This window comes from Dipodomys merriami, unplaced genomic scaffold, assembly GCF_024711535.1.
Source record: "Dipodomys merriami isolate MVZ:Mamm:240054 unplaced genomic scaffold, mDipMer1.0.p SCAF_30, whole genome shotgun sequence".
Classification (NCBI taxonomy): Eukaryota; Metazoa; Chordata; class Mammalia; order Rodentia; family Heteromyidae; genus Dipodomys; species Dipodomys merriami.
The window spans coordinates 10,945,095-10,970,029 of record NW_027204493.1 but is presented as its reverse complement, the minus strand read 5'-3'; the positions used below and the strand labels follow the sequence as shown (position 1 = coordinate 10,970,029).

General features: G+C 38.9%; 1 protein-coding gene across 4 annotated transcripts in view; it reads right to left on the bottom strand.

The window, feature by feature from the left end:
• Parp8 (poly(ADP-ribose) polymerase family member 8) overlaps positions 1–24,935 on the bottom strand; it is a 174,598-nt gene that overhangs the window by 111,333 nt on the left and 38,330 nt on the right. For 2 of the 4 annotated variants that reach the window (XM_070041149.1, XM_070041147.1), the window contains exon 4: positions 22,825–22,914. The exons of the other annotated variants lie outside the window; for them this stretch is intronic. In XM_070041149.1, the coding sequence (XP_069897250.1) occupies positions 22,825–22,914 (90 nt within the window). The remainder of the gene's footprint in view (positions 1–22,824; positions 22,915–24,935) is intronic. 4 annotated transcript variants of the gene reach the window in all.

The window sequence follows — 24,935 nt, the reverse complement described above, 5'->3', positions numbered from 1 at the left end:
ACAACAAAAACATGTCCACACCTCTTCCTCTTCTGAGATTTTTTTTATTAATAAGAAGTGGAAAAATATCTGGAAAAATATTTTCACTGATATGTAATTTTCCTTATTTTTCCTTTTCTTATCTTTCTCTGCTTTCTCTCTTCTCTTCTCTCACCCTCTTTCTTTCTCTTTCTCTCTCTCTCCTTCATAATTTCCTTTCCCCTATAACTATGTGATTAACATCATTAGTGGTTGAAGGACTACCCACAAGGGAAATTCATATATCCAATAAATCACACACAGGTTTTGTTTTGTTTTATTTTGCTTTTTTGTGTGGATCCTGGGGGGACTTGAACTCAGGGCATAGGCGTTGTCCCTGAGCTTTTGTGTTCAAGGCTAGCAATCTACCACTTGAGATGCAGCTCCACTTCTGGCCTTTTAGTGTTTAATTGGAGGTAACAGGCTCACAGATTTTCCTGCTCAGGCTGGCTTCTAATCATGATCCTCATATCGTAGCCTCCTGAGTAGCCAGGATTACAGGTGTGAACCACCAGTGCCCTGCTCACAGCTAGAACTTAAAAAGGCTTCATAAGCCAGGCACTGGACTGCTCACATCTATAAGCCTAACTACTTGGGAGATTGAGAAGGGGAAGATCTCAATTCAAGGCCAGCCAGTACATATACCCATTTCTCTAGCCATTGTTAGGTGCAGTAGTAGCATTTGGCTATTAAGTTCAGCTTCATGAGAGGCTCAGATTGGGAAAATCACAGTTCCAGGACTGGGCACAAAAGTTTATGAAACCTCATCTCAACAGAAAGAAGCTGCATGTGGTGGCACGTACCTGTGATCCCAGCTAGAATGGAAGCAGAATATAAGCAGACTATGCTCTAGGTGTAAGTACACACAAAATGCGACTCAAAGGTCAAGTACCTGCTTAATAAGTACAGGCTCCTGAATTCATACCCTGGTAGTCCTCCTGCCCTTCCAAAAAGAAATCTTTCCTACTTTTTCATTTTATAGATATGAATGAGCAAAAGTACAGAGAGGTCATGAGTTGTCCAATATCACACAGAAAGAAAGTGATGACAAAACCAGCACAAGAATTTAGTAGCTCCACCACCAAAACTACATAAAATAAGTATGAATGGTGCAAAGAAAAACAATCACTTTTAATAAAGAAAACCCTTCTTATCCAGTTTGGACAACACAGTAATACACTAGCTCAAAAATAAACACGGAGTGGTGCTGTAGCTCAAGTGGTAAAGCGCTCGCCTTGAGCTGAAGAGCTGAGGGACAGCGCCCAGGCTCAGAGTTCAAGCCCCACGACCGACAAAAAAAATAAAAATAAAAATTCTCTGTAGAAAAATAAACACGGCTCCTCTGGACTCTGATAGCCAACCACATTAGCCTTGTAGTTATCGTCATTGCCAAAGTCATGAAGGCGACCATTGGCTCATGAAACCAATAGACGAATAACAATAATGCTTTATAGTTAGTAAAGAACTACTTCCTAAGAAAGAAAGATCAAGTATCACTCAGGATTTGGAAGAGGGCAAGTCTTTTTTGTTTTAGTTTGGTCTGGTTTTCTTAGAAGAAGCTGGGTAAGACAGAGTCTTGCTATATATAGCCCAAGTTGATTCTGAATTTAAGATTTTCCTAGCTCTACCTCCAGATAACTGGGATTACAGGTATTGCAACCACCATATTTGATACAAAGTACTTTTTTTTTGTTTTTTTGTGTTTTGGGTTTTTGTTTTAATTGTACCGTACAGAGGAGTTACAATTACATGGGCAAGATAACAAGTACATTTCTTATCAAGCATTGTTGCCTCCTCTTTGTTTCCCCTTCCCATCCCTTCCCATACTCTCCCTCTTCCCCCCACCCAATCCTACCCCCTCCAAAGTTGTAAAGTCGTTTTTCCACATAACAACTTGTACATCTCATTGTTGTAATGGGTCCACCTGTATCTGATTTTGGGGGCTTTTTCTTTTATTATTATTTTTGTATTGTGAAAATACGGTACAGAGGGGTTACAATTACATGAGCAAGGTAATGAGTACATTTCTTATCAAGCATTGTTGCCTGCTCCTTTGTTTTTCTCTTACCATCCCTGACCTCCCATCTCCACGACTACACTCTCCCCCACCACCCACCCACCACGCCAAAGTTTAAAGTTGGTTTTTCAACATAGCATCTTGTTCATTTCATTGTTGCAATGGTCCACCTGTATCCCTATTTAAACAATTTGTTTTTCCCTTCCCCTCCACAAATTATACCAACATAAAATACAGTGAAAACAGAGGTTATACTGTGGGTGAGGGACATACAAAGAAACAAAAAAAATCACCTTATAAATGTTAGAAACAATAGCAATAAAGAAAAACCACTTGAGTCCTTATCTTGGGGTTCATTTCACCTAACATCAACTTATCTGACCTTTTTCTGCTTGTCTCAGACATATACTACTTATTGCAAATAAGGGAAACCATGGGACCTATGTTTCTTTGGGCCTGTCTTACTTCACTTAATATATTTTTTTCCAAGTCTTTCTATTTCCTAACAAATGGGACAATGTCATTCTTTCTGATGGAGGCATAGAATTCCATTGTGTATATATACCACATTTTCTTGATCCATTCATCTACTGAGGGGCATCTGGGTTGGTTCCATATCTTAGCTATGGTAAATAATGCTACAATAAACATAGTCGTGCTGGTAGCTTTAGAATGGTTTTGTTTGTGATCATTTGGGTAAATGCCCAAAAGTGGGATTGCTGGGTCATAGGAGAGTTCTATGTGGAGTCTTTTGAGGAACCTCCATACTGCTTTCCAAAGTGGTTGCACAAGTTTACACTTCCACCAACAATGCAGTAGGGTTCCCTTCTGTGCACATCCCCTCCAGTATCTGACAAGGGTCTCATATCTAAAATATACCTGTAACTCAAAAAATTAAATCCCCCAACAACAAATCCTCTGAAGAGGAAAGAAGGATGGCCAGCAGACACAAGAAGAAATGCCCAAGCTCTCTAGGCATAAAAGAAATGCAAATCAAAACAACACTGAGATACCACCTCACCCCAGTTAGAATGGCTATAATCAAGAAATCTAATAACAACAGAAAGTACATTTTTAAAGCATATTTTCTTTCTGCCACAGATTTTTCAAGTCAATAAACAGAGTAACTGTGACAAATAAAAAAATATTAGTTCTTCAAAGAACTATTTTTTTAAAATTTGCCATTCATTGAAAACATGGGTTAATTCTCCAAGGAAAAGATTTTTTTTTTCATTTTTGCTTACTACTAATAGTTACACACAAAGGAAAAGGTCTTATCACATTTAAGAGGCAAGAGTAACACTTGCCTCAAATGATATATCCATCAAATGATAAATATCACTGAGCTATATTTGTTTTAATTAATAACTCCATTCTTTAATCGGTAAATTATTCCAAATGCCATCTGATAATGGTTTTGCTGCTGCTGTCACATTACAGATCATTCCAGTAAGCTGACTATAAAAACAATACAGTTACTGAAGTTAATTATCGGCTGTAGAAATATTCATGACTTTAGAGTGAACTGAAATTGCCTTCATGCGGCTAGGCTACCCAAGACATTCCTTGTGAGTATATAGCTCATTGTCCTCAAAGTTAAAGAAGTGCTGGGCTAGCATCAGATACACTTAACAAAAAAATCCAACTCTCTGTTAGAGGCAACCTTTCACATTCACCAAGGTTCATCTCTCTATCCTGCAGAGCACACATCTGAATTCCACTGTCCCTAAAAGCCTGGAAAGAAAAATCAATTCTTACATGAAAGTAGGTAAATACTGTGAATACCAAGAGACTGAAATAATAGAGATTGCATGCTCAGGTTTATATCACAAAATACAGAGAACTGAGGTTCATCCTGCTCCCCACTGACTCTGAGAGACCCTGTTTTGTCTAACCATCTGCTCAAGCTTTCTCCTCTGTTATGCAATCTACCTGTGCAACGAGCTGACATGGAAGCACCGAGAAGCATTTCATGGGCCACGCCAAAAGCAATATGCACCATTTCCTTCCTCATTCTACTTCCTGGAACTCAGGTGCATGATCAGACCTGCCAGGAAAGCTGGGCAATCCAGTTTATTTATATGTCTAAAAGACAGAGACTTGGTGAATACAATTCACTGGCATCATGTCTTTTAACACTAATCATAAGTGGGCTTCCTGTAAACTTTTCTTACTTTAGAAACTATTTCCTAAACCATAGAAATTCAATTTCTAGTGGCAGTGGCATTAATGTCTGATTAATTAGAATTGGCAGAGAAAACAAAATCTAGGTAATTTAGAAGCAGATTTCAGCAATCAAGAAAAGAAAAGAACTTCCTCAAAAACAACTGTTCAGACCAGCTGTCCCTCATCTTTCAAATACTACAGTGAAACATTCACGAAGACAACTGTCAGATATTTTAATTGGACACAAAGAAAAAAGGAAAACAGCTTGGACATAAATTTGATGTGTCTACTTAGTCATATTTTGTAATCCTACTTACTACGAAGCAACCATTTTGAGTATGATATAAATCTGTAGAAAACAGAAAGTATCTGAAGGAGGCCAGAATCTCTATAAAGACGAGGGAGAAATCAGAAGACAGCTTTAGTCCTTTTTAAGTCAGTAGAAAAGCATGATTTCTTACCAATCAATAAGAACTATTTTTGTCCGCCAGTTATAAAGCTTTTTTTTTTAATGGATTCATGCTTCCTTTCTTGCTAAGTAAGACAGCACTGTGTTCAACAATCAGCTAAGAGTTACAGAAAAGGAAGAAAATATCAACAAAATATCATCAGTCTGATTCCCTAACAGTGCAGGCCTTTACAGCTATTCTCTATCTATCTAAAGCAATCAGCCACAGGCTGGAGAAGACAATGCAAATACAATCTTTTAGGTAAGAAGTCCCAGGCCCGTGGCTTTTGGAATTCAAAAAACAAAAGAAAAATAGAAGAGAAGGTTCATTGAGTTGAACCATCCCTCTCAACTATGTCAGTTCTGTATGGGACAACAGATTGCAAATTATGGAAAACCACAAAACATACAAATTAGCTCTCTGTTTTTCTAACACCAGGCTAACCTAAAGAACCATGTGTCAGGTATGGATGCAACATAAATGCTAATTCTGTCTCTGGAGATAAAGCACCTTAGAGTCTGCTGTACCCATTGCTATTTATTTTTCATCTTTAATTTCATTTTATGTTTTGGTGGAAGACACAATGTTTACTCAAGGCCATCCATCCCCCAAGGAAGATGGAGGACACTCCTTTTTCTCAAATCTCCCTGTTCAAAGCTGCAAAGACAGCAAAGGGCTTTTCTGAGATGGAAAGGGATACACCGTAAGACAATGGTAAGAAATTTCCAGCCTGAAAAGGATCTTTCTCCTCAGCAATCAAATTCTGCTCCTTTTCTCAAAACTCCATCTACATCCTGGATTAGCATCTGGACCCAGTATATTTATTTTGGGGGAGATAATGAACACAAGGAGAAAAGATGTTATAGAGAATGTCGTGTGAAAAAGATTACTGAAGAAGAGAGACAGGTGGGGGGAGGGCAAAAGCCAAGGTTCCCAACTCTAATTCTCCTCCTCCCAGCTGTGAAATCAATCAGGATATAGTGGGTGCATGAATGAAAATGTCACAGTGGAAAAGTTCCCTTGTACAAGTAGTGATTGCTGATGAAAATATAAATAAGTAACCACCTTGCTAAGTGTGTTGTTCTGAACACTGTGGATCTACTCTCACATGGACAGAGTTAAGTACAGTTTCTGCCACGTGGTTGACATTCCCCATAGTCGATTCACCCTTTCCATGGGATGTGAAGTAATATTGATGTTCTGGCTGCTTCATGCTCAGTGGGGGAACAGAATTAGTGGATTTGGGGGTAGAAGGTCCTGATAGGACGAGATTCACATAGGTCTAGAAAGGGTGTGAAGAGCTGGAAGCATCTTCCTCTGTCGAGAATATTGAATGGACTTCAACCTACTAGCAACCAAGAGTTAGTCAGCTAGATAACCAAAACCAAAGGGATGCTATTTAGCCAAAAGAAAAAAAAAACATCAGGAAGGGGCAGAAAGCAAATGGCAATGATGGCAATGAAAAAGACAGGGGATGGTTTTAATGAATATCCATGTTTGGATCTATTCTTCAGTCTTGAAAGATTTGGGATGCAATATGCTCAGGCTGGCTGGCTGCCAGTTGTTGGACTGGGGCACAGATTTCAAGAAAAGAGCACTTGAAGCATATAAGTAAAAGCAGGCAGATACTTAAGCCTGAGACATTATAGCAAACCACATTACAAAGTGGAGAGCAGCATGTAACACCTTGGCATTATTACTACTTCCTCTACTCTTTTGATTTCCTTTCCTGCCAGGTGTTCAGGACAAGGTAGGTGCCCCAAATAACCATTCTCCTTCCTCTTGACATCAGTCAAGTCTCCTCAGGGGTTACTTTTAGGAAGGGGGGGTGCCCTTTGACCCCTTGGTCTTTTTCCACTCTCCCAGTTGTGCCTTCTGCTCGGATGGATCTGGGTCTCGGTTGCCATGTGGCTCTTCTTGGAAGTGTCAGAGACATCTCCCACTGCAAAGATCCCTTCTCTTCAGAAAGTGTCAGAGGCACTGGTGAGAGTCAAACGTCTTGTTTTCTGAGGCCTCTCTGACCCAGAGTCAGAATCAGTCACCTCCAAATCCTGGCTGTCCTTGCAGGGCAAAATACCCAGTCTTCTTATGAGCCTCTTTATCTTCTTGGCTTTGGCCTGTACAATTTAGTTGTTGGAGTCTCAAGAAGAAAGTTTCACCTCAATTTTCATTTCTGTCTGACAGAAATGCTTAGGAAGCCCTGAAGAAACTGAAAAGTTTTCATGGTCATCCTTCAATCGAGCAGGTGCTCACCATCTCTTCAAAATATTTCCAAATTTGCATACTAAACTTTTAATAGTAGGTTACCATCATCTCTATTTAAAGTTGGACTAGGTTACATCTGAACCCCCTAACTGTGGATACAGTGGTGTTGCTTGTAGTGCAATGTTTAGACACATCTAATTATCTTTGCTCAAAGATGATAGTGATGAAGGAGATCCATATCTAGGGAGACATGGTGGGCAGAGAAATACCAAGTGCAGTGCAGGTGAACCAAGTACCATACCCAGAACACGCTGCATGGAATATAGAAATAAGTCAAACCCAAAAATCAGGCCTTATGTAATGCAAATAGGAAAACTAAGTTCCCAAATTTCCCACTCAAGTGACAGAACCATGGTCTAAGAAAGAGACAATCAATCCATATGCAGAAAAAGACCATCAATACACAGAACCAGGGTCCAAGAAAGAGACAATCCCTTCCCCTCCCCAAATTAGAAAAGTGTATATACAAGATGCAGGCCACCAGAATCAAATACAGTGACAACAGGGGTTATACTCTGGGGAGGAACATACCAAAGAAATGAAAAAATCACACACCACATTATAAGTACATTAAGGTGGGGGAGAAGGGAGGGAGTAGTTGGGGAGGGGGGAAGGAAGGGATGGTAGGGGAAAAACAAAGGAGGGGGCAACAATGCTTGATAGGAAATGTACTCATTACCTTACTCATGTAACTATAACTCCTCTGTACAGTATTTTTACAGTTAAAAGAAGTATTGAAAAAAGAGACAATCAGTCAATATGATCCACAAAACAAAACAAAATGAAACCAAAAAATGTTAATCAAATGGAGCCTAACCAAAGCAAAAACCCACTCCCGACCCTGTCTGGGCACACGATGCTCCTCGGCCTCACTGTTCTCTGTGTCATTCTTGAACCAATGTCTTACTAAATATTTGTTTCTCCTATTCTCCTGTCTTGGCAAATTCTTTTTCCAAGCCACAGCATCTTAAATTTCCACAAAATAGGCATGATACAACTAAGAACACACAAATGTAAGGCTGAAAAAAAAGCTATCACCAGGAATAAATTTATTTCAGAGGTCACCAGCTTGGCAAAGTATCTCTCATGCAAACACCTTTAGACTTCTTATAAATTTAGGAAACAGGACTAATAGACTGTACAGCTCACACTACCATGTGTATTTAATCAAAACAAAGAAATGCAAATTAGATTTGAAATGATGTTCTGTTCTTCTATCTGCATAGTACTGAATATAGACACCACACAAAACTGCCAGAAAAGTTTCCTATAACTTTATGTTTAAGGTCTATATGCAACACATATTGTATGAAAGAGAACACTTACTGTTCGCTTGCACCTACCAAACCTACGATCCTTTTTTGTTGTTTTGTTTTGTGCCAGTACCAGGACTTGAACTCAGAGCCTCTCACTCTTACTTGGCTTTTTCACTCAAGCCTATAATTTCTACCATTTGGGCCAAACCTCCACTTCTGGCTTTTAGTAGCCAACTGGAGATCACAAGCTCCAGAATTTTTCTGTTTATACCAGCTTTGAAAGGCATATTTTAGATTTAGACCTCAGCCTCCTGAGCAGCTCGGATTACAAATGTGACCTAAAGGTACCCTGCTACAAGCATCTAATTTTACAAATCTCTGTAAAACACTTAGATAAAGCTGAGACACACAATTTTAGTCACAGACATAATGAATCTCATATATACCAGAAAAAGAACCAGAAAGAGATTAACTCAATCACTATAGGCAAAGTAAGTAAATAAACTTCCGCAATCCACAAATCTTTGTCTTATACAGGAATTAACTCATGTATTCATCAAACCCTTTAGTGAGTAGATAAAAAATGTATATTCATTGTATCAATATACATTTCAAATTATGTTAAATAAAATTCACAGGAGGCTGATGTTGTTTGAGACACAGTTCCTTAATAGGTCCAATAGACCAGATCAAACCAGAATGGAGTTGCTCATGCTAAATATCATGTAATCAAACTGAATTGTAACAAGCCATGTTTCCAGCAAACATGACATTAATAACATGAACACCAGAAGACAAGGTCTACCTGGGTTGGTATGACAAGGTCCTTCAATAAGTAAGGATGGTGGTTCAGTCCCCTAATCTCAACACTCAAGGCTAAGGCAGAAGTGTGAGTTCCAGGTCAGCCTGGGCCACACAGCAAGGGCTTTTTGTTCTGAGTTTAAAACTATAAGGAAAATAGCATCCAAAAGAGTCATTCATTACTTTCTATTCAGGCCTTTCCTGGCCACACAGCCACCTCTCTGATCCACTCAGTGGAGTCCCTTTCTGCTTCATGGCCAGAAAGGAAAACAGTTCATGAATTATTAATAAATGCCAATTATATTATTACATGCAATTTGTTGAAATCCTGGTCTCTGACAATGAGAAATGCTCTGTATCTCATATCATCATTGTCTCACTTGTACGGCTCTGTGCAGCACCCCAAGCCATCTCCCTCTGAGTTTAATTAACCTCCTTCATACAGCAAGGGAAGGAAAAAATACCCGCTTACTTTCTCTACAGAAAGATCCAGGTTAACAATTCTCTGCCTCAGTGTGGAAACACAGGTTGCATTCTATCATTTGGAAACAGCAAATTTTGAAAGAAAATCCCCATGTGAATCATGCACCAGAAATTCAGGATTCCCACTCCAACATTGTTTCAGTCACTGGGGTATGCCTTTTTGCAAATGAGTTTGAGATGGTACAGTTGCAAAGTTGAGAACAAGTCACTTGAAGCAAGGATCCAATATGGTGCTCATCTTTAAACCATAATAAAGAAAGAAGGTAGATTGCAAGACCAGATTTTTTAAACAAATTCCTCTACATTTTTATTTGGGACATTTTGGAGAAAAGTATTCAATATGTGGCTCAGGCTAGCCTCAATGTCTTTTATCTGAGCCTCCCAAATTCTGGCCTTGCAGATATACACCACTCTACTTAACACTGATTGTTCATGTATTATGAAAGAGAATGAGAAAGAAGCTCTGGACATATATCTCTGCAAATTTCCAATTAGGGAGAAATGGAAATTTACTAAAATAACTGAAAAAAGTAAACATATACGTCTGCTGCAGTAGCTTACACCTATAATTCCAGATACCAAGGAGGTTAAAATCGGAACTATCACAATTATATGCCAGGCCAGGCAAAAAGTTACTGAGACTCCATCTCAACAAAACATGCTGAGTGTGGTGGCCTATGCTTGTCACCCCAGCTCTGCAGGAAGTGTAAGGAGAAGGATCTTACTTCAGGCCAGACCAGGTAAAATCATGAGACCTTATTTCAAAAATAGTTAATGTGGTGTGAGTGGTAGAGTGCCTGTCTACAACAAGCAAGAAGCCTCAAGTTCAAACCCCAATAGTATCAAAAAACATTATGCCATAGTTTAAATACTTGAGTGTTTATCCAAGTATTCTCTTCATACTTAATTGCTCTTCTGTCACTGTTGCCTATGACATGGAGGTCTGCAAAAAGCCCAGGTTTGAGCTAGGGATGTACAGTTCAGTGCTATAGTACACACTGGACATGTGCAAAGTCTCAATCCCCAGCACCTCAACACCCTAAAAAGAAGTCTCAAACTTCTCACGAATCAGATACAGTCTATTCCTTATCAAACGAGTCAATTTTGGTTATCTTTTTTTTCAGCTCAGATCGTTTTTATAAAACATCCTAATAGATAGTAAAATACTCTGCCCCACAGTCCCATTGTGAAAAGTCTGTACCTCCAATTTCCTTTCTTTCCTCAAATATAGGGGGAGGAGTTCACAAAGGGATGAATAAATTCCTAGAAAGTTCATATAGGGAGACATGAAATCACAGGACTTCATCTAAAATGTGGGTCTCACCCACCATGTCTATTTGGGCAAGCATGTAAGAGCATTTGCCTCCTGCTTCCAGCTCTACTGGGAAGGCCATAAGGAGAGTTTATGACCTTGGGGTCTTTAATAAAGACCCTATGAGAAGTGTTTTCACTGGGTTAACCTTGATTGAATTTATTTTACTGCTTTTAGTTTTCTGAGGGTACTAACATCAGAGGAAGGGCGCTGGCACGTTCAAATTAGTATACTGCACCGATTACTGTTTCCTGATAAACCTTCCTAAACTTCAACATAAAGGGGAAGATCAAAAGCACAAATGCACAAAGGTAAGGCAAGAAGAGCTATCATTAGAACAATTTCTAACACTTTGACAGAAAAGGAGGTAGAAGGGTATGAAGTTCTTTAATGGAGTGGAAACACTACTAGCGGACCACCTGCAAGAATGAAATTTCAAGAAAAGACAACTGCTCCTGACAGCTCAGCTCTGCATAGGGCAAGCAGCAGGAGGGAGGCAAACACAAGGGGCTGGGAGAAAGACTGTACACAGAACTGGAAGGACCAGGTTGGCTGGCTCCTTGGTGACTATTTCCATTTTAAGTCCCATCAGTCCACAAACTCTACCCACAAATCCTGCCCATGTCTTAACTTTCCAGAAACCCTGCAGTAAGTTACCAGAAGCCATTTCCTCGTGGGATAGATGGAAAGAAAGCCTATCTGTATTGTTTCCTTTTGCTGCAGTTGAGAAATCACTACCAACTCTGTGGCTTAAAATGACCCAAATTTATTTTCTTAGTAGTTCTCTAAGTCACAATTCCAAAAGGAGTTTGACTAACACAAAATCAAGAAGTTAGAAGCTCTTGGGGGAAAAAACTGTATTTTCTAGATTCTAGAGAGCACCCAGTCTGCTCTTCCAAGGCACTAATGTAGCATCTTAGGATGCTATGCTGCATCTCCTTCTCTGACTCTTCCGGTTGCACAGGGATGCTTGTGACTACTCTGGGTCTCCAGGGAGAGCAAGATAATATCCTCATCTCAAAATACTAATTGAATCACAATAGCAGATTTCTTTCAACCAGGTAAAGAAATTGAGTTCAGATGTGAGCGTCTGGCAGCCACTTTTCTATTTACCATAATATCTCATCAAATTTCTGAAACAGTTGAATACAACTGTCCAAATGGTAACAATGGCTTATGATTTTTTGAGTACTCAGTATGTGTAAGTGCTTTTTTAAGTCCTTCAGAGAATGAACTCGTTGAAACTTCACTACAGATCTACAGCCCATAGACAACTGCAACTGCCCTTCCAGAGATGAGGAAAATGCATCACTTATCACACACAAGTCAAATCACAGCAGAATTAAGATGGAAGCACCCTGGTCCCATCCTCACTCTCAGAAGCAACCTGGTAAACACAGAAGCAATTTCAGTTGTTCACTTGTGTCTCTGTGTTAAGTTTATCACAATAATCTCATTCTATAATGTAAATAATACAAATCTAAGCATGATAATGTTTCAAAGAGAAAGAACTTAAGTTTCTCCACTTCCATTTCTTAAGTCTCCCTTCCATCAGAGCACAATCAGTTTTCCATGCTGCCTGTGCCCATGGCTCCCTGTCTGCACCCATGGCTCTGTTGTGATCAGCTATGACATTATTTCCTCATGACCTTCCTCCTGGTCTGTAACAGAGACCTTCCTATGTTCAGGACGCCCGCCAAGACAGGCCCTTAGTGCTTGCTCAATAACTGAATGAAGAAATAATGAACCACAACCATTTAAAATCCTGCTAAGTTGTTTTGCCCAGAAATCTTTACAACTTTTTGACTACTTCATGTATTTCTTACAATAAAATGTCCAAATAACGCATTGCCTGATATTAATATATAAAGTCAAGACAAGGTTGAGCAGATTCTCAAATATTCCTGGTATTTTTTGTGTATGCAATCAACTGTGGAAAAATCAAAGCAGGAAACCTAGAAACAGATTAGTTTGCCTTTTCAGAGGTGCTTCAGAAACAGTATATATTCACTGTGGAAATAGGAAAGACAACTTCTCAAACTGCCCTTAAAAAATACAATGCAAAGTGTCTACAGACAGAGGAGGGGGTCACAAAATGGTAATCAATAGCCAAATACATTGGACAAAATGTAGTTTCTGCCATTGGGATAGGCTCAAATCGTATTTTAAAATGAAAATTATCACATATACTCATATTTAAATTGATAAAGAAAAATCACAGCTGAGCACCAGTGGCTTACTCCTTGTAATCCTAGCTACTCAGGAGGCTGAGCTCTGAGAATCGCAGTTCCAAGTCAGCCAAAGCATGAATGTCTAAGAGACTCTTGTTTCCAATTAACCACCAGAAAACAGAAGTGGCGGTGTGGCTCAAAGTGGTAAGAGTGCTAGCCTTGAGTGAAAAAAGCCTAGAGTTCAAGCCCTACAACTACTGAAAGAGAGAAAGAGGTGAGAGAGAGAGAGAGGGAGAGAGAGAGAGAGAGAAAGGAAGAAAGGAAGGAAGGGAGGGAGGGCGGGAGGGGGAGAGAGAGAGAGAGAGAGAGAGAGAGAGAGAGAGAGAGAGAGAGAGAGAGAGAGAAAGAAAGAAAGAAAGAAAGAAAGAAAGAAAGAAAGAAAGAAAGAAAGAAAGAAAGAAAGAAGGAGAGAGAGAGAGGAGGGAAGGAGGGAAGGAGGGGGAAGGAAATCATAATGTAGACTAAATACTTGTCGGAGATGGAGAGCTGATGAGATTGTCGAGGATATAAACTGATTTCATAGAAAACTCCCTCAAACTCCTGTTTCTCTGAAGGCTAATTATTACAACAGGGGAACCACAAAGAAATATGGCCTGTGACTTATTCCACCAGTTTAAAAGAAAACAGAAAGGGATAAGAGATGTTTAATAGTGATTTTGGAAAAGGGAAATAAGAAATAAGTCGGTGATATGTTTCAGCAATGACATTTTTGGCTATAACTGGCAAAATCCAAATGTAGGCTGGTCATGGTTGTATATCCCTTAACTCTACACTCAGAAGGCTATATTTGTAATAATTAGTATATGTCTAGCAAATGAACACAGTAACTCAATAGATATGTATATATGGCAGTATAAAATGCTGGTAAGCAAAATGAACTCCAAGATCTGGAAACAAGAGGTTTGTTGTTGTTGTTGTTTTTAATGTACTATTTTTTCTTTTGTGTTTTTTCCCTATGGTTTATCCCCTGTAGTCACTGTATTTGAATTTGGTACCCTGGGTATCATATATACATTTATGCGAACTAGGAAATGGAAGGGGAACAACAAAATGGTGAGACAAAGGACAAAGGGGGAACCAATGCAACAGCGATACTCACAAGACACTATGTTGGAAATGAACTGTACAACTTGGAGGGGGGGAGAGAAGGGGAAGGGAGAGTGTGAGAAAAATGAGGGAGGGGGTAACAGGTTCATCAAGAATGTACTTACTACCTTACATATGTAACTGTAACCTCTCTGGGCATCACCTTGACAATAAAATTTAAGATAAAATAAAATGACACCTGGAAAAAAAGAAGGCTGAGGTGGGAGGAGCATGTAGCCCAGCCTAGGCAACGTGGTGCATTCAAAACCAGCCTAAGCTACAATGTGAAACTCTATTTCAAAAAACAGTAAGTAAATGAAACACTGGCCACAGTGGCACCCTCCACCCACCCCAGCACTGGGGAGGCTGAGCAGGAATTGTGAAGCTGAAGCCCATGTGGACTACAAAGCAAATTTCAAACCATCCTGAGCTATGAAACCCTGTCTCAGAAAACTAAAAATCGAGATTGAATTGACTTTAGGTATATAAGACTTGGATTTTATTTAGCCTAGGGGCAGCGTACTCCATGAGCGTTTAGTTTACAGTTCACCGTGATGGCTGCAGCTTCAGATGGCTGCAGGGCTACTAGCATCAGTTCTGGGCATGAAAGGTCGAAAGCAGAAGAGACTTGAGCAAGGCAGTCGATGGGGAATCCTCAGCCACACATCATATCACATCAGACGTGAGTCCCACAGGTAGCTAGGTATGTTAATGAGGTTAAGGGAAGGAAGCGGAAGGCAAGTCAAAAGACTGGATTAACTAGTGTTTATCACTGAGTTATAGTGTGTCACTCGCTCTCAGTGGTTTCTTGAACAAAATGGGAATTCTCTTTGCATGGAATAAGGCAAGAATGAATAACAGACAACAACGTGTGAAGCAGGACGAATGCCAGAAGAATTACTGCTACAGTCTGCCAAAGTGTAAAGACAGAGCATGGAGGAAGAGGACAGAAATGTTCATAACAATGTAGCTGTGTTTACCAGAGGAAGAATCAAGATGCCACTTAACAGATGGGCAGCTACAATCCACATTCCAACGAGTATTTAAGCACACTAGTACATACTGACTACTGAGGCCAGGAAAGCATACCGAGTTGGGAAAGCATATATGTGTATATATACATATACATATATTCATATATATATGTATATATACACATAGATATGTACATTTATGTACATACAAATAAGAGACAGATTGATAAAGGATAGGCAGTTTAAAAAGAGACATATAAACAGAGTCTAGGTTAGTCAAACCCAAAGCTACTAGATAAAATAATTTTATATCCAATATGGGGACTAGGGTTGTAGTTTAGAGATATCACAGGGCCCTGAATTCAATACCTAACACTTCAAGAAGGAATTAAAAAAAAATAAAGTTGCATGAGCATATAAGTTAAATAGAAACAAAATCATACTTTTTCAAAACTCAATACCATAATTGCTTTGCTAACTCTGTTATACATAAATATTGACACTTTTAAAAGGTAGAATGAAGCTGGGTGCTAGTGGTTCACACTTGTGATTCTAGCTACTCAGAAAATTAAGATCTGAGGACAGAGGTTCAAATCCAGCCCTGGCAGAAAAGTCCCCATGAGAACCTTATCTTCAATTAACCACTCAAAAACCAGAAGTGGCACTGTGGTTCAAGTGGTAGAGCACTACCATTGAGTACAAAGAGGCTCAGGGATAGCACCCAGGCCCTGAGTTCAAGCCCCACAACTAAAGAAAAATTTCTAAATTTCTATGGTTAAAAAAGCAAGTCCACCTCAAAATATAGATAAATAACAACAAGATGTAGAATCTAAGGAATGATCCATGAAAGTACAAAAACTTATACTTCAGAATGAACAATGTAAAGAAATAGTCTCCCTAGGAGAGCAGTAACAGAAACCAATATACATAGCAAGCGAAAGCCTACAGCAGGTGGCTCAAACCTATAATCTGATCTATTCAGGGTGCTGAGATCTGAGGAGGGTGGTTCCGAGGCAGCCCAAGCAGAACTGTGTCCTAACCGCCAAAAAGCTGGAAGTGGATCTGTGGTTCAAGTGGATACATTGCCAGCCTTGAGTGAAAATGCCAAGTAAGGGTCAGTGCCTACCGACACAAAACTTTTGTTTTGTTTTGTTTTGTTTTTATTTTATTGTAAAGATGCTGTACAGTGGGGCTACAGGTACATGAGTAAGGCAATGAGTACATTTTTGGTTGAGCATTGTTACCCCCTCCCTTGTTGTTCTACTACTGTCCCTTCCCTACTTCCCTCCCTCCTCCCTGCCCCCACCACACGAAGTTGTAAAGTTAATTTCCAATATACTGCCTGACACAAAACTTTAAAAAAAAATTAGAGTAAATAAATAAAATAGTGACCTATGGGAAGAGGCTCCTTTTATCATCTGTAACTACTAACTGTAGAGAGGGATTTCAAGAAGACAATGATATTGGACTACAATCACCAGTCCTAGAAACATTGTTCACATGATTAAATTTTCCTTCTTTACTATTCTTTTCTAAATAAAGCTTTTTCAAATTGAAGGGTCACTCAGCGCATATCACAAACATCTACACATTATCATTTCAGACGACTTCATTTCTTCCCCTCCCCCTTCTTCTCTTTCTTAACTCCCTCCCTCCCCTTAACACATACACACATACTATCCCGCCAAATCTCTTCTTTAATATTCTGATTCCCATGGTTTTTCTCTTTTTTCTTTTTTACAATTTGCAACCGAAGTAGTCTTCATGACACTAGTATTATGGGGGAGTATCAAACTTCTGGTGACTCTGGAGACAGCTTTCTGCTACCAGGCAGTAATGAGACCACACCTGTGACGACTGTAATCAGTAGCCTTTCTGAGATTACAGCCTCTGACCACGAGGCTGACACTAGTACTACCCATTCCTTCCCACTGCATTGTTCCTAAACAAGACCACTAGACGTGTTAGAAAGGGTTAGAATAAATATGGAAGAGCAAAATAAAATTTTTAAAAAGAGAAACACAGAAAAAATAAAAATGATTATTTAAAAAGTAGAGGAAATTTCAACTGATACAAATATATAGAGAGACCCATAAAATAAGAAGGAAATGTTCCAGGAAATATTTTCACTCATTTTTTTTTTGCTTATGTGGTGCTGAGGAATTGAACCCAGGGCCTACAAGCATGCAAGGCAAGTGCTCTACCACTGAGGCACCTTCCCAGCCCATCCAGGAAATATTTTCAAAAGAAAAAAATAAGGAAGAAATAAAAGATTTTACAATGAGCCAAACACAGTGATGTAGGTCTATAATCCCAGCACTCAAGAGGCTGAAGCAGCCAGGCGCTGTTGGCTCATGCCTGTAATCCTAGCTACTCAGGAGGCTGAGATCTGAGGATCGAGGTTCAAAGTCAGCCAGGGCAGGAAAGTCCATGAGACCCTTATCTCCAATAAACCACTAGAAACCGGGAAGTGGCACTGTGGCTCAAGTGGTAGAGCACTCACCTTGAGCTGAAGAGCTGAGGGACAGCACCCAAGCCCAGAGTTCAAGACCCACAACCGACAAAATAAAAAAATAAAAAATAAAAAGAGGCTGAGGCAGAAGACTGAAGTTTGAGGCTAACCTGGGCTACACAGAAAGTTCCAGGCTAGATTGGGATACTGTGAAAATTCTATCCTTAAAAAGAAGAAGAAGGAGAAGAAGAAGAGGAGGAGGAGGAAAAGGAAGAGGAAGAAGAGGGGTGAAGGGTAGGAGGAGGGAAGGAATAGGAGAGGAGAGAGTTCCCTGGAAATTTGAAATACATTTTATTGAAAATTAAGAAGTCAACAAGGGACTGGGAAGGTGGCTCAGTGGTAGAGTGCTTGCCTTGCATGCATAAGGCTGTGGGCTCAATTCCTCAGCACCACATAAGCAGAAAAAGCCAGAAGTGGTGCTGTGGCTCAAGTGGTAGAGTGCTGGCCTTGAGCTGAAGAGCTGAGGGAAAGTGCCCAGGCCCAGAGTTCAAGCCCCATGACTAACAAAAATAAATAAATAAATAAAAATAAAAATAAAGGAAGTCAACAAAAAAGACAAAATTGAAAGAATCAGGAAAGGCACTATAAAAGATGGAAAACTTAAAAACAAAGAAATGAAATGCAGAAGGTCATCACAGGGACTTCAACAGTAGACCCAAAATCAGGAACTGAAGAAAATGGAAGTATAATCAAAGATATAATACTAGAAAAAATTCTTGGAAAGTAGGCTTGTCAAATAAAAAGTCCAAGTTTCAAAGACATTTAAAAAAACCTAAACCAAACAACATTGTGAAATCTCAGAATTCCATAGAGAAAGAAAAGTTCTGAAATACTTCTCAGATAAAGACAAGTTATATGTAAAGAAATGAAAACTAGAAACTGCATTGTTCCACAGCTCTAGATACCATTTTACTATTGAGCAATGTCTTCAAAGTAATGACAGTATTTTCTAATATAGAATCCTATAGTTTCTGTTAAAATGAAGATCAAGTGAAGATACTCAAAAACACACACACATACACACACACACACACACACACACACACACAACACAAAGACTTTGAGCTCAGTTTTCTTCAGTAGCTAAAGTATTTGAACAAAGAATAAGGGCCTCCAGAAAACAGGAGGCTACAACGTACAGAGTATACAGTTAAGACATAAGAATAAAGGGGAACATAGGAATTTCTATAGAATGAGCAAGGACAAAAAAAAGCCTCAGTGATAAACATGATTTTAAAAATTGCTGAATATATTTGACCATTAGGGAAGATAACTGAAAGTCATGATAAATGTTTTTAAATTATTAGGATAAATAAATAATAGTAAAATGGAAAATGTCAATAGCAATTTCTGGCTCAAAGAAAAACACATGCAGAAGGGAAAAAATAGTTACATTTAATAGTAAAGACATTATTCTGTAATACTAATTACATAAGCACCAAGAACTGTAAACCATCAGGCACTAGTGGCTCATGCCTGTAATTCTAGCTACTCAGAAGGATGAGATCTTTGGATCATGGTTTGAACTCAACCCCCCCCCCCCCACACACACACACACACAAGCCTTGAAACTCTTATCTCCAATTAAGCAGCAAAAACCAAGAACTGAAGACATGGCTCAAAGTAAGAGAGCGCCAACAAAAGCAAAAAAAGCAGAAGCCCTAGTTCAAGTCTCAGTACGTGCACTTAAAACAGTAAGTAATTTAAAAAATTGCTACAAAATAGCTATTAAAAGATTACAAAGAGATAGGAGATGAATACTCATCAATATAAACATCACCAAATAAAAGTCATCTAAAGCTGGTATCAATGCAGAACAAAATAAGCATAGTATTTTTAAATACAGTAAATTTGGTGAATATACGTCTGCTAGTACTATGTTTATATTGTAACTACATATGCACTACTGGAATAACTATAATTAATAACCATCAAACAGCTACTTTTCACTGAAAAGTACCTTATGACAGCTATCTTTCTCCTTCCCCTTCCCCCCAGCTCTCTGAAGTATCTTCTGAAAAGCAAACTTTCAAATCATTCAAATAGCTATATTCAAACTTTGAAAAGCAAGTTCTAACAGTTTAAGAGTTTAAGCGAAGCCTTCACAATTGACCATAGTGTGTCTGAAAATTTGTGTTCTAAGCAGCTGTCAAAGCTATTTAATTGTTGCTGTGAAACAAGCACAAAAAGTAACTATCAGGCATCTATAAAGTGCGACAGCACTCCAGAAGAATCAGCAAATGAATAACTGCTAAAAGTTATTATCAAAGAAAGTTTCTTTTTTTCAGGAATTGGGCCTTAGAAGATAAATTACTGATTGATTACATATTTATGTTAATTGAATGATGAATTATGTACTGTCTAAAGAATTACATTAACATAATGCACAAACACCAATTTACACTGGTGTATGTCTGACAAGCACCTGATTTATTAAATCAACAAATGTTCTTGTAAATATGTATAAAAAGATTTTCCACAAGTTTAAAAAGAACACACTGCCTGAGCGAATTACATAAATATATGCAAATCTATCACTTTTACAAGACAACCTAATAAAAATAAAGTAGCCACACAACTATAGCATCTGCCATCCCAGCTAGTCAGGAAACATACATAAGAGGATCACAACCAGGCTGTTCCAGGTATTAATGCAAGATCTTATTCCTAAAATTACTAAAGCAAAAAAGGTTAAGGCTTTGGTTCAAGAGAAAAGATCGTTCTGCTTACCAAGCACAAAGCCCTGAATTAGAAAGGAACCTTAAGACACAGAAGGGCAAGGTTAACAAGACACAGAAGGGTAAGGCTTACTATACCTGTAATATTTTATTTCCTTTAAAGAACAACAACAAAAGGATGGACTGGACTGACTGGGAGTAGCAATGAGTCCAGTTGTAGAGTGCTTTCCTAAGTAAATGTGAGGTCCTAAGTTCAATCACCAGAACTGTGTTTTTTAAAAAAAAAAAACAAAAATCAGCCAGGCACAAGTGGTTCTTGCCTGTAATGTTAGCTACTCAGGAGGCTAAGATCTGAAGATCACATTTCAATGCCAGCATAGACAGGAAAGATCATGAGACTCTTATCTCCAACTAAGCACCAAAAAGTCATAAGTGGAGCTGTGGCTCAAGTGGCAGAGCACTAGCCTTCAGCAAAATAGCCTGAAGACACTGCCTAGGCCCTAGGTTCAAGCCCCCAAACCAGCACTCACATACACACACACAAGGATCTAATATACTTTTAACACTATTCCCCAGAACAGGTATATTTTTTGATGTTTAGAAATTTTTATTAACAGTTAATTAAACAAAATAAACTAGGTAAAAAGATTTAACAATGAAGTGGTAATTCTAATTCCAAAAAATCCATGCAAAAGCAGAATATAATTACTCTATGACAAAACTGACAAATTCATCCAATTGTTTAAAAGCATACACTTATCCAAGTGTCAGTGGCTCATGTCTGCAATCCTAGCCACTCAGGAGGCTAAGATCTAGAAGTTCAAAGTTTGAGGCCAGTCCAGATGGAAAAATCCAGGGGACTGCATCTCAACATAGCCAGCAAAAAGTTAGGCTGGAGGCACAGGTCAAGTGGTAGAGCACCAACCAAGCAAAAAAGCCAAGCAAGTGTAAGCCTCTGAGTTCAAACCAGCATATCTATTTTTTTGTTTGGTGATTTTTTTAAGCAGTTATGATTTCAGAATAATACCTTCCTGCAAAATGTTTAAATCAGGTCTTCATTCTGAATACAAAATGACTCATTAGTGATTTTCTTCAAATAGCACACCCTACTCTCTAAAACACACCTAATACTATTAAACAATTACATTATGGCTACTAAAAACTTGTAGAGTGATTAATGATTGCTAACCTGTGTTTTGCTTAATAGAGAACCTTGGTTTATTAAGGGATGTAAATCTAAACTAAAAGTCAACATGTTATAATACATCTCTGGCCCAAAGCCAGTATATTCAAGTATATTTCATACATTCAAGATAATTAAATATATGATATATATGATAATATATATATATATATCCTACTCACTACTATTGGTTTCACCTCTTATAGTAGGGTTTGAACAATATTCTATTTCAGTTTGAAATTACCACAGCCCTCTGTGAAAGCTATTCTGACTTCCATGAGCTAAGAGATTCAAATAACCTGGATCAATACTCAAATGCAGCAACTTATCATTCTGAAATGACAGTATATAACTGCTTACGCACACTGTACCAGTAAAGATTTTTAGTCTCGGGGCCAGACTAACAGTTCAAATCCCTGTGTCACTTTCTGTGTCACCTGGGACATGCCACTTATCCATGCCTCAGTTTCTCAACTCGCAAAGGAAGAATAGTATTATATTTAACACGCTGCTGTACTAAATGATTTAGTGGAGAAGGCCATTTACAATGCTGTCCAACCTATAGTCAGTACTCACCCAGTGTTACATATCACCACCGCACTTCTATATTGTCTATGTATACTTATTTTCACAAGCTACCAGACACACTAAAATATCCTATAGTCGGCAAGGTTCCTTTCCTGAATGTGTCTTTTCTTCAAGCTCCATTTGGCCCTCTTCCAAGACTTACCGTAAGATGACCCCATCTCTAGCTCCAAATTGGCCCAATGGGAATAAGGGCAAGGACTTGAAAATTCCTGCTTGCAAAACAGATTGCTCCTTGCTTGTCCTACTGATCCTGACAGGGAAGCACAGCAAGTACCAATTCTAAAAAGCAGTCATCTTGAAAACAAGGAGGAAGGGAGCCCAAGGACAAAGCCTGAACGAACAGGTTCCTCCTGACAATACCTCATTTCTGATTGATATCTTGATGGCAGCTTACTTATTGCTTTGTTTCCTGCTCATCTGAGATAATGAATGCCCCTCAATATGCCACTCAGCATCTAGATTTTCAGGTATTTTCTGTCAGAAGACCGTAACTTAAGTGACCAATATGGTATTTTTATATAACACAGACAAGCTCACGGAGACAAGAATGTGGTCACAGCAGAAACTACCACACTAGGGGAAAAAAAGCTCTCTCTGTTTAGGGACATGTGTTTTCCCACAGAGTTAACATTATAAACCTCACTAGACTTGCTTAGCTTCTAGAGTTGGGATATCAGTCATCTTACTGACATAGAAAAAGTTGATTTCCAATAAGCACTATCCCAGTAGTACTGTGCAAATCCCAGTATTACTTTGTACCAGGCTAGCTAAATTTGTATATCCTATCAACCCCAATGATACTTACTGTACATTCAATTCACTGGCTGCTGAAATGTGTTTCATGAAGTAGTTTTCAGTCAAACACAGGAGGCCTGGGACCAAGCTATGTGGGAGGCTGAGACAGTAGAATTGAAAATTTCAATCTCCTGGCTACATAGCAGAATTCTGACTCAAATAACAAAAACAAAACAAAAGTGAACCCAATGTACTTGACATGAGGTTCTCACATAGCCATGTTCTCAAGAGTCTACCAAGAAGCAAATAAAAATACAGATTTCTATAAGATGGTTTGCAGCTGTCCTAGGATGGGACTTAAGAATTTGTATGTGACACAATTCTGTTGCAGATCAGCCCGGAACCACATTTTACAAACTATTATTCTAGGCCAAAACTAAAAGTGTATAAACTAAATGAAAGTCAATAAAAAGGCAAAAGGCAGCAAATCAAATGGTACTAGCTGCTTGAGCTAGATCAACTGTCTTCATCAGCATTTCATTGTTGGTTTTTGTTGGTTTCCTGTGCTGGCACTGGGGCTTGAAATGAGGGCCTGTACACTGTCCCTTAGCTTTTTCACCAAAAGGATCACTCTACCAACTGGGCCACAGCTCTATTGTTTTTTTGGAAGTTAATTTCAGACTGGTCTACCTGGGCTGGGATCAACCTGTGATCCTCAGATCTCAGCCTCTTAAATTGCTAGAATTACAACTGTGAGCCACCAGCGCTCAGCAGAGAAAATTTTTTGTTTTGGGATTTTTGTGGGGTTTTTTTTTGTAATAAAAGTACTTGCCTTTAAACTTCCTTTTCAGGGATGTCTCTCCACAATTACATTTCTAATTTGTCAGACATCTTTATCCAATTAGTATTTTTCTTTTCTCACTTATGAGAAAAGAAATGGCCATTTCAAAAGAACCAAGCTAATTAGCTATTGTGGTGGGACTTTTTTAAGCAAGGGAAGCAAATAAAACTCACAAGTTGAAATTCCATCCATTTGCTCTGGTGTCTGAAGGTTCATCAGTGGCACAGTATGTTTGCCAAGCAAAACCAAATATGGGGCTATTCTAGTCAATAACCAGACTTTTTTTTCTGTCAGTCATGGGGCCTGAACTCTGGGCCTGGTGCTGTCCCTAAGTTCTTCAGCTCAAGGCTAGCACTTTACCACTGAGCCACCTTCCCAGCCCAATAACCAAACTTTTAAAGTAGTATTTTTTCTTAAAATTTAAGATGACTTTCCACCAAAGCACTGTCCAATATTTACATTAGTCTCATCTACATTGGCCGATGTATCACTGGATAGCAATAAAAGGGCTGCTTTGGCCAGTTTGAAGTCTACACAGCTCTAAATGTTACATCTCTTTCACAAGCAGCACTTAAGACTTTTCATTAGCTTTACCAGGAAGCAAATTATTGACCAAAAAGTAGTTCCAGATCTACATTACACTGCTCAGAAGTAATCTTTCAATTCCACAAAGAGATCAATGAATCCAAATATCTAAAACCATTTTGAACATTCTGTACAAAATAACTATTTTAAAGGAGTACTAAGCAAAGATATAGAGAGATAACAGATATAGATAGAAATATAGCAAGCTACACTTTTAAGTTGAAACTGTCATATTAAAAAGGTAAAATAAGGGGCTGGGAAGGTGGCTCAATGGTAGAGTGCTTGCTTTATATTCATGAGGCCCTGGATTCGATGTCTCAGCACCACATAATCAGAAAAAGCCAGAAGTGGCACTGTGGTTCAAGTGGTAGAGCACTAACCTTGATCTGAAGAGCTGAGGGACACCAAGCCCAGAGTTCAGGCCCCAGGACACACACACACACACACACACACACACACACACACACACACACACACACACACACACACACACACACACACACACACACACACACACACACACACACACACACACACACACACACACACACACACTAAAATGAACCAAACACTAGTGATTCATGCCTATAATCCTAGCTACACAGAAGACTGAAATCTAAAAAAAATAAAGGTTCAAAGCCAGACCAGGCAAGAAGGTCCATGAGAATCTTTAATTAACCAACAAAAAAGCTAGAAGTAGAGATGTGACTCAAGTGGTAGGGAACTAGTCTTGAATGAAAAAGGGACTGAGCACA